This window comes from Oncorhynchus tshawytscha, linkage group LG26 (genome assembly GCF_018296145.1).
Source record: "Oncorhynchus tshawytscha isolate Ot180627B linkage group LG26, Otsh_v2.0, whole genome shotgun sequence".
Lineage (NCBI taxonomy): Eukaryota > Metazoa > Chordata > Actinopteri > Salmoniformes > Salmonidae > Oncorhynchus > Oncorhynchus tshawytscha.
The window spans coordinates 14,792,112-14,802,307 of NC_056454.1; the positions used below are offsets into that span (position 1 = coordinate 14,792,112).

At 45.4% G+C, this 10,196-nt stretch overlaps 1 protein-coding gene across 2 annotated transcripts in view; it reads left to right on the forward strand.

Moving 5' to 3' along the window:
* Positions 1-4,144, forward strand: part of LOC112225238 (integrin alpha-6) — a 31,160-nt gene extending 27,016 nt beyond the window's left edge. The window contains exons 19-26 of one of the 2 annotated variants that reach the window (XM_024388992.2): positions 706-808; positions 900-1,076; positions 1,208-1,300; positions 1,382-1,498; positions 1,606-1,704; positions 1,841-1,966; positions 2,137-2,271; positions 2,801-2,939. In XM_024388992.2, coding sequence (XP_024244760.1) covers positions 706-808; positions 900-1,076; positions 1,208-1,300; positions 1,382-1,498; positions 1,606-1,704; positions 1,841-1,966; positions 2,137-2,244 — 823 coding nt within the window. In that variant the 3' untranslated portion in view covers positions 2,245-2,271; positions 2,801-2,939. Of the gene's footprint in view, positions 1-705; positions 809-899; positions 1,077-1,207; positions 1,301-1,381; positions 1,499-1,605; positions 1,705-1,840; positions 1,967-2,136; positions 2,272-2,800 lie in introns of both variants that reach the window. The other variant, XM_024388991.2, reaches the window with a different exon arrangement.
* The last annotated feature ends 6,052 nt before the right edge of the window (positions 4,145-10,196 follow it).

The following is a 10,196-nucleotide window of genomic DNA, read 5'->3' on the forward strand; positions in this document are numbered from 1 at the left end:
TCACTTGTTGACTACTGCATCGACTAGATTTCAAATACTTTTTTTGATCTGATGTATTTAAAAGTACACGGAGAGCGAACATTAATGGCATCCATGTCAATCTCTCATGGCTCCAAGTGGAAGAGAGATAGACATCATCATTACTTGCTTTCGTAAGACATGTTGACAAGCTGAAGGTACCGAGCCGTCTGTTTTTAAAATACTAGCACACAGCTCGGACACCCATGCATACCCCACAAGACATGCCACCAGAGGTCTCTTCACAGTCCAGAACAGACTATGGAGGCGCTCAGCACTACATAGAGCCATGACTACACAGAACTCTAACTATTCCACATCAGGTAACTGATGCAAGCAGTAGAATCAGACTTAAAAAGCAGGTAAAAATACACCTTATGGAACAGCGGGGACTGTGAAGTAACACACACAGACACATGCACACACACACACGATAACATACGCACTATACACACAAACAAATATATTTTGTGTTGTAGATATGTGGTGTTGGAGTAAGGGCCTGAGGGCACACACTTAGTGTGTTGTGAATTCTGTAATGAATGTATTGTAATGTTTTTAAAGTTGTATAACTGCCTTAATTCCGACAGACCCCAGGAAGAGTAGCTGCTGCCTTGGCAGCAGCTAATGGAGATCCTTAATAAATACAAATGTAGTCCACTAATATGTGGTTTGTTTATCAATCAGAGTTGCGAGACCCTCCCAGGTGTATTTTGGGGGTGATGTGAAAGGAGAGAGTGCCATCAAGACAGAAGAGGAGATTGGCGGTTTGATTGATTATGAATTTAAGGTAATTATCATTGTCTGCTTATCTCAGTTTCTCAATATCACGTTGTCTGAGTTTGACCGTGATGTAAAAAAAAAAAATATTATACCTCCAGATAATCAATTTGGGTAAGCCGTTGAAGTCCTTTGGCACAGCCTCGTTGAACATCCAGTGGCCCAAAGAGAATGTGGATGGGAAATGGCTGTTATATCTGGTTAAGATCAGCAGTACTGGCCTGGAAGAGATCCCCTGCTCCCCAGAGACTGAGATCAACCCTCTCAAACACATTCAGGTAATACTTTCCTTCTGAAGTTTCACTGTACCTGATGCATTTGTGGAAAAGCAAAATGGGCCAGAGATTAAGCGTTATTAAGACATTCACGTTTGAATCACTAACTTGTGATGAGTTTATTTATTTTTTAGGAGTCCAGCACATCTAGGAAAAAGCGTGAAGTTGGAGGCAAAAAATCTGGAAGCAAAATGACTTTATTGGACCAAAAAAAGCACAAGATTTTGGTAAACTCTCTTTCACTTGCATTTAAAAATAGATCAATAATAACACGTTGTCTGTCTGACAAAAGGTTATGTTCCTCTCAGATGTGTGGCAATGGCTATGACGCTAGATGTGTGGTGATCAAGTGCCCTCTACAGGGCTTGGACAGTAGTGCAGTGATTGCGCTGCGATGCCGCCTGTGGAACGCTACCTTCCTTGAGGTGAGAAACAACATGCCTGTTGCTATTTGCTTTTCAAAAGAGTTCTAAATAGCAGATACGAATAATTCAGTCATTCTCTAACATTGAAAACCTTTGTTTTGAAACAGAATTATGCCAATTTGAACTATCTTGATATAATTGTGAAAGCATCCATCAGCCTTGATGCTCCTGCAAAGAATATGGTTCTCAGGAATGCTGAGACTCAGGTGTGTGGCACAGAAGAACTCTTGACATCCGTTATCATCCACTCACACAATGACACCTTCACTGATCAATACAATTTTAAGAATGTATATGTAACAAATCGAAATATACAGACGGTTTCTTCTTGTACCCATGCAGGTGAGAGTCACGGTGTTTCCAGAGAAGGCAGTAACCCAGTATGGTGGAGTTCCCTGGTGGATCATCCTTGTGGCTGTCCTGGCTGGTATTCTGATGTTGGCATTGCTAGTGTTTCTACTCTGGAAGGTAGGAATGGTCTACAACCGCAATACACTTAACCAACGTATTCACTGTATTCTACTCTGAGCTATTAGTAGACACATGCAACATTGAATCATTATTCATTCAGGTAGTATTATAGTATATCTGTGTTCTCATATTGTTCCCAATGATTCATCACCCTCGCTCTCCTTTAGTGTGGTTTCTTCAAGAGAGCCCCACAAGACCAGTACGATGCAGCGTATCACAAGGCTCAGATCCATGTTCAGGCCTCTGATAAAGAGAAACTCACTACTGAGGCATAGTGCCCGTTCTCTGCGCTCAGACCTGGGGTAAAATGGGCATTGCAGTCAGCATGGCGTGTGGGCTTAAACACTAACTCACTTTTGCTTTAAAGGAAATGCTTACTTTCCGCACGTCTCGAGTGCAAAAATGTCAGAGACACATACATAGACCAATGTAGTTTGTACTCTAATTGGTCATTTAGCCAATTAGTATGTAAAACCAGCTTTGATTGGGTGTTCAGACATTTGTTCATGTATGTGTGTTTGAATTAGGTCAGCATTCAATGTCCCCCCCCCCAAATGAGCAGTTATTACATTTTCCTACATTTCACACCTATCAACCACTATTTCTTGTGTGCTTTGGAGTTTCTTAATGTTTTATAGGTTTCTGCTTTGTCAGGCTGGCTGTTTGGAAATGCTATTTTGAATACTACTCTTAGCATGCTCTCACACAAAACTCTCTTTGGATTGCCTCTCTGATTTGCGTGAGCATTATGTGTGTTCTATTTGTATGTTCAGGTTGATACGAGCCTATAAAATGCAGAATGAATCATTATCTTTGCTTTTCTCTTGCCAGTGTGGATTTTTCAAACGTTCTGAACACGATGACAGCGTTCCAATATACCATGCTGTACGGATAAGGAAAGGGGCTCGTCAGTTCAAAGACAGGAAAGCCAAGCTGCATTCCTTTGAGAAAAAGCAGTGGGTGACACGCTGGAATGAGAATGAGAACTACTCATAAGACACTTGACTGTTGGGATGCTGTCAGAGACAAGAATCTCCCATTTTTTTCTAAACATCCCAGTGTCACGAACCCATTGATCTTAGTTATTTATTGTGTACAGTCTAAACTCAATTGACTGCATTTGTGAAGCAAACTCCAAAATAAACTGTGTCCTATCATGAGGAAATGAGAAGCATCATATCTTACAATTCATTTTCTCTGAATTGGGACTTTTTAAATGAATTATCTGCCATTGATCATTTAATTTTTTTTTTTAGCATAAACAGTTTCAATCCAATGTTTACCTGAAGAGAATCTTTTTTTTGCAGTCACTTTTGTCTAATGTACTGTATAGACTGGAACATTTTGTATGTTTGTATATATTTAAATACTTTAGCACACTGTATATTTATTTTAGTCATTATTTAAACATTTTAAAAAATGCATTGGCCAAAAACTTTTTTAATTTTTTTAAATCTAAAAGTTACTTTTCAGTAAGGGCAAATGTTACGGATGATTTTTCTAGTGCTACACAGACTAAAAAGTAGCTACAGGTATTAGGCAAACAATATTGTCATTGGGACTCATTTCTTTGCACTTGCTTTGATCATAAAAAAGGTCATTCAATACACGCTATTAGATATAAATCAGTTAAGAGTTTTGAGTTAGAACTATGATTAACACCATGCCTTTGTTTGTCCCCCTGTACTGGGATATGCTTCAGTTAATAGCAATGCAGCTGGGACAACTGGAGCCAACAAGCAATAAAATGCTAATTATTGTTTAGCTAATTGTATTTGAAGGATGTGTGGGTCTTTGAAGATGACACAATATACGCACCAAAATGCAGATTTGAGAAATATTGTGATCTTGTTGATGAATAACCTGCATCGTTGTTCACTTGTAGTTATGGCCAGGTCCAGGTGATGGAGTTTGGACACTCCAAATTGGTTGTTCACACATAATAGGTTCACTGTGATAAGAGGTGCAACCAAACTATCATTGTTCACATTTAAATCTAAATGTATGTTTTATGTGATTGCCTCTGTATCAGATTTCATTATATGGAATCTATTCAAAGGGATATTGCTATGGAATGGTGATCAATGAGAAAAATTTAGTAGCCCTACCTAAAAAAAGGGGGGAAATTATGTAAATCATTGGCTATTCATTCCTCAATTCAGATGTTTTGAATACTGTGCAAATTGCAATAAATAGAGAAATGTATGAAAGTTGTACCAGTATTTCACTCCTTTTCCTCCTTCTGTTTTACATATCTATGGCCAAAGTATATTAGGTTAGGCCAGATATAAACTCGGCAAAAAAGAAACATCCTCTCACTGTCAACTGCGTTTATTTTCAGCAAACTTAACATGTGTAAATATTTGTATGAACATAAGATTCAACAACTGAGACAAAGTGAACAAGTTCCACAGACGTGACAAACAGAAATGGAATAATGTGTCCCTGAACAAAGGGTGGGTTCAAAATCAAAAGTAACAGTATCTGGTGTGGTCACCAGCTGCATTAAGTACTGCATTGCATCTCCTTATGGATTGCACCAGATTTGCCAGTTCTTGCTGTGAGATGTTGCCCCACTCTTCCACCAAGGCACCTGCAAGTTCCCGGACATTTCTGTGGGGAATGGCTCTAGCCCTCACCCCCCGATCCAACTGTTCCCAGACGTGCTCAATGGGATGGAGATCCGGGCTCTTCGCTGGCCATGGCAGAACATCGACATTCACAGAACGAGCAGTATGGGTGGTGGCATTGTCATGCTGGAGGGTCATGTTAGGATGAGCCTGCAGGAAGGGTACCACATGAGGGAGGAGGATGTCTTCCCTGTAACGCACAGCGTTGAGATTGCCTGCAATGACAACAAGTGCGGTCCGATGATGCTGTGACACACCGCCCCAGACCATGACAGACCCTCCACCTCCAAATCAATCCAGCTCCAGAGTACAGGCCTCGGTTTAATGCTCATTCCGTCGATAAACACGAATCCAACCATCAACCCTGGTGAGACAAAACTGCGACTCGTCAGTGAAGGGCACTTTTTGCCAGTCTTGTCTGGTCCAGCGACGATGGGTTTGTGCCCATAGGCGACGTTGTTGCCGGTGATGTCTGGTGAGGACCTGCCTTACAACAGGCCTACAAGCCCCCAGTCCAGCCTCTCTCAGCCTATTGCGGTCAGTCTGAGCACTGATGGAGGGATTGTGCGTTCCTGGTGTAACTCGGGCAGTTGTTGTTGCCATCCTGTACCTGCCCCGCAGGTGTGATGTTTGGATGTACCGATCCTGTGCAGGTGTTGTTACACGTGGTCTGCCACTGCGAGGACGATCAGCTGTCCGTCCTGTCTCCCTGTAGCGCTGTCTTAGGCATCTCACAGTACCGACATTGCAATTTATTGCCCTGGCCACATCTGCAGTCCTCATGCCCCCTTGCAGTATGCCTAAGGCACGTTCACGTAGATGAGCAGGGACCCTGGGCATCTTTCTTTTGGTGTTTTTCAGAGTTAGTAGAAAGGCCTCTTCAGTGCCCTAAATGTTCATAACTGTGACCTTAATTGCCTACATCTGTAAGCTGTTAGTGTCTTAATGACCGTTCCAGAGGTGCATGTTCATTACTTGTTTGTGGTTCATTGAACAAGCATGGGAAACAGTGTTTAAACCCTTTACAATGAAGATCTATGAAGTTATTTGAATTTTTACGAATTAACTTTGAAAGACAGGGACCTGGAAAAAGGGACGTTTCTTTTTTTGCTGAGTTTACTTTTGAGGAGATGGGAAAATCCATTGGTATCGCGTTAACGTCCATTGCACTTTCCCCATGCGTCGTCGCAGCTCTCAAGGAGTGAATGGGGGTCAATTTGGCGCTAGCTCAAAAACCCAACATTAGCATGAATTTCGTCAAGAAGTAAGACATTACAAATATTTTCAGAGATATGAGATAATTAACTTGTTCTCTGTAATACCGTATAGCTTTGGAATCGTGACATTAGGTACTGTGGAGGTATAGGCAGATTTATCAACTCATACCCTGACTTTGTGAAGGGATTGCCTGACTATAGGCTTAGCAACCGCGTGACGCTAAATGACAACGTGAACGCGATTGGCCGACAGTCTTCTGGGTGAAGTGCTTAAACGTTCCTTGTTTGTTGTCCAATGGGATTCCTATCACTTAAATTGAATGGCTTTATTGGCATGGGACACATATGTTAACATTGCCAAAGCAAGTGAAAGAGATAAAAGTGAGAAGAAAAAAAATTAACAGTAAAAGACATGTCAAATGTCATTATGGTCTAAGGCACTGCATCTCAGTGCTTGAGGAGTCACTACAGACACATTGGTTCGAATCCAGGCTGTATCACAACCAGCATTGATTGGGAGTTCCATAGGGCGGCGCACAATTGGCCCAGCATCGTCCGGGTTTGGCCTGGAGTAGGCGTCATTGTAAATTAGAATTTGTTCTTACCTGACTTGCCTAGTTAAATAAAAGGTAAAACAATGAAAAATAAAATATTCCATATACAGTGTTGTAAAGATGTGCAAATAGTTAAAGTTCAAAAGGGAAAATAAATAATCAAATATAGTTGAAATCAGTTGAAGGCATTCAGTTGTACAACTGACTAGGTATTGAAGGTTACGTATGTAACCATGGTTATGTGAGCTACAGTTTATGGATCACTCCAATATATTGGGATCACTCCGCAGTGGAGGGATACATCAGAGGTGAGGATTTACAGATTTACTCCCGTGTACACCTGGGCCGCAACGCACGTTATCTACATCATTTATTTATTTATTTATTTTAATTTTACCCCCTTTTCTCCCCAATTTCATGGTATCCAAGTAGTTACTATCTTGTTACTATCTCGCTAGTAGTTACTATCTTGTCTCATCGCTACAACTCCCGTACGGGCTCGGGAGAGATGAAGGTCGAAAGCCATGCGTCCTCCGAAACACAACCCAACCAAGCCGCACTGCTTCTTAACACAGCGCGCATCCAACCTGGAAGCCAGCCGCACCAATGTGTCGGAGAAAACAATGTGCACCTGGTGACCTAGTTAGCTTGCACTGCGCCCGACCCGCCACAGGAGTCACTAGTGCGCAATGAGACAAGGGTACCGGCCAAACAATCCCTAACCCAGACGACGCTAGGCCAATTGTGCGTCACCCAATGGACCCCCCGGTCACGGCCGGCTGTGACAGAGCCTGGGTGCGAACCCAGAGTCTCTGGTGGCACAGCTAGCACTGCGATGCAGTGCCCTAGACCACTGCGCCACCCGGGAGGCATCTACATCATTTTTGAGGTGCCTTTAGAGCCATAGAGGATTGGAATGATCCATATAGCTCACATAACCATGGTTACCATGGCCAGCCAGTGGCGAAGTCCCAGCGTGGGGGCGCAGGGGCTGCCAATGTGGAAGGGGGGTACCGGCACAGTCCATGGAAGGGGAGGCGACGCCCAGGACCTCTGAACCAACCACAGATGGCGGTGCCACGTTTATCTGATAGTACCTAGCAAAGTTGCAAGAGGAAGCCCAGTTGGCCGCAGCACAGATATCAGCAAGGGGCACTCCTCTCATTAGAGCCCAGTACGCAGCCACACCTCGTGTTGAATGCGCCACCACAGATCCCAGCACTGGCCTGCCAGCCAGGTGGTATGCTGTCGTAATCGTTTCCACGATCCAGTGGCCCAGACTCCCCCGCCACTGCTGGAGGGGTTGTAAGCAGACAGGATAAAAGGGATGTTCACATGCCTGTCTGACAGAACCTTCGGGAGGAATGAAGGGTTGGGGCGGAGAGACATACTCCTCCCCACGGGGTCCATCCGGTAGCACTCAGAACTTACCGAAAGAGCATGGAGTTCATCCACCCTCTTCATGGAAGTAATTGCGACCAAGAAAACCTCCTTCATAGAGAGGTGCTTCGGGGAGGCACACTCCAACGGTTCGAAAAGCGGCTTTGCCAAAGCTGCCAAGACCACATTCAGATCCCAGCTCACCATTGAGTGGGTCCTAGCTGGATGTAGGTAACAAACCCTCTTCATAAACTTGGAGACCAAGAGATGGCGCCCCACTGGCCTGTCCATCCACCCCACATGGCAGGCAGATATTGCTGCCAAATACGCTCTCAGTGTAGAGGCTGCCAAGCCCTCATCCAAGCGAGACTGCAGGTATTGGATGACATACTGCATAACTCGGGCACAACCTCAATACCAGTGCACCAAGAGCAGAACAACCGCCAGCGCAACGGGTATGCAGCGGTTGTAGCCGGCACCCTTGCGCTCTGCATGGTGTTCATTACACCCTCCTGTAGTCCTAACATGGACCATTGGTGCCGGTCAGTGGCCAAGCTCACAGACTGAGGCGGTACAGCCTCGGATGACACAGAGTTCCCCCGGCCTGAGACTGCAAGTCCGGTGTCAGGGGAAGTTGCCAAGGTGTCCCACACAACAGGGACAGGAGAAGCCTGAACCAGGGTCGTCTGGGCCAGTATGGGGCCACCAGAAGCACACGTTACTCTGCCATCCTGGTCCTGTCCAGCACAGCCTGGATCAGGGGAAAAGGAGGGAAGTGCATAAAGCTCCAGCCCTGGCCAATCATGAGCCAGAGCATCCAAGCCCAGAGGCCCTGGTGGCTCCGATATGGAGTACCACAGGGGGCAGTATGCATTGTCCAGGGAGGCAACAGATCCACCTGTGCCCTCCCAAACTTCTCCCACAGATGCTGCACCACCTGGGGATGTAGGCTCCAGTCCCAAGGTGGCGGGTCCTCCCTCAAGAGCATATTCGCTGCCACACTCAGGATGTCAGGTACGTGTGCTGCACGTAGAGATGCTGGACTTCCGTGAGCCCAGAGAAGGAGCTCCCGTGCTATAAGATTGAGGCAGTGGGACCTCAGTCCACCCTCATGGTTGATGTAAGCCACCACTGTGGTGTTGTCTGTTCTCACCAGGACATGTCATCCTTTCAGATGTGGAAGGAAAGACCGCAGGGCCAGCAGTACAGCTCAGAGCTTTAGTGAATTGATGTGCCTGACTCTCCAAGGGGTTAGCCAACAGCCGCTGGCCGACCTGCCCTTGGTCAACCCCCCCCCCCCAGCCGATGGGAGGCATCTGTGCTGACCAGCTCCCGGCGGCACATCCTCAGCATCTCCACACAACCTGAGAGAAAGGAGCGACAGCACAACCTCAACAATGCCCTGAGGCCCTGTGTGGTCACCCGCAGCTGGCGGTGACAGTGGCGCTTCAGGTGCAGCCGGTGGGAGTTGAACCACCATTGAAGAGGCCGGAGATGGAGCAGGCCTAGAGGAATCAGCAACGAGGCCGCCATCAGCAAGCCCAACAGGCTTTGGCAGTTCAGGGCGGATACCACCCACCCCTGACGAAAGTGGTCGAGGCAAGATAAGATCGCCTGAACCCTTCTGGTGGGCAGGCGTGCTCTCATGAGGACTGAGTCCAGTTCCATGCCAATGAAGGCCACCCTCTGGGTGTGCATTGGATGTCTCTTCTTGTCATTTACAGTAATGCCCAGCCTGTAGATGTGGGTCAGGAGCAAGTCTCTGTCTGACAGAACCTGGGTCCTGGTCGGGGCACAAATCAGCCAATTGTCCAGGTAATTGAGGATCAACAATCCTCAGGACGTGAGAGGTGCCAGGACAGCATCCATGCACTTTGTGAAAGTGCGAGGTGCCAAGGAGAGGCCGAAGGGAAGAACCATGAATTCGTAAACTGTCCCTTCGAAAGTGAATCAGAGGTACTGCCAATGAGCTGGGCGAACAGGAACATGGAAGTATGCATTCCTCAGGTCCATGTAACTGAGCACCTGGGTTGACACCATCACACCTGTTATCTAACAAAAGACTGTTTGTTCTCGCAACACTACGTTCTGAATGTGCCTCCACCCCAACTCATTGCACAGTTCCTGTCTTTATTCTTTTGTTATTCTGTATTTTTCCATCATGAGAAAGGCCCATGGCCCTGAAACTGTTAACAATGTTTCAAGTCAGCTATGTTGCATAACACATAAATGCATCCACACAAGCCAACAGCAGATAATATTCAATTACATATATGGTAACGGGCTATAGTGCATAACACAGAATCCTCATACAAGCCAGCTGGCTAGTTTGTGTAAATATATTGTAAACTAACGTAATTTACTTTGTGGACCTTTATGGTTTAAAAACGAAATTCATGAAAGCTAGGTAAACTAGCTAACAGTAGGTGATGAAGGCTATAGCTAC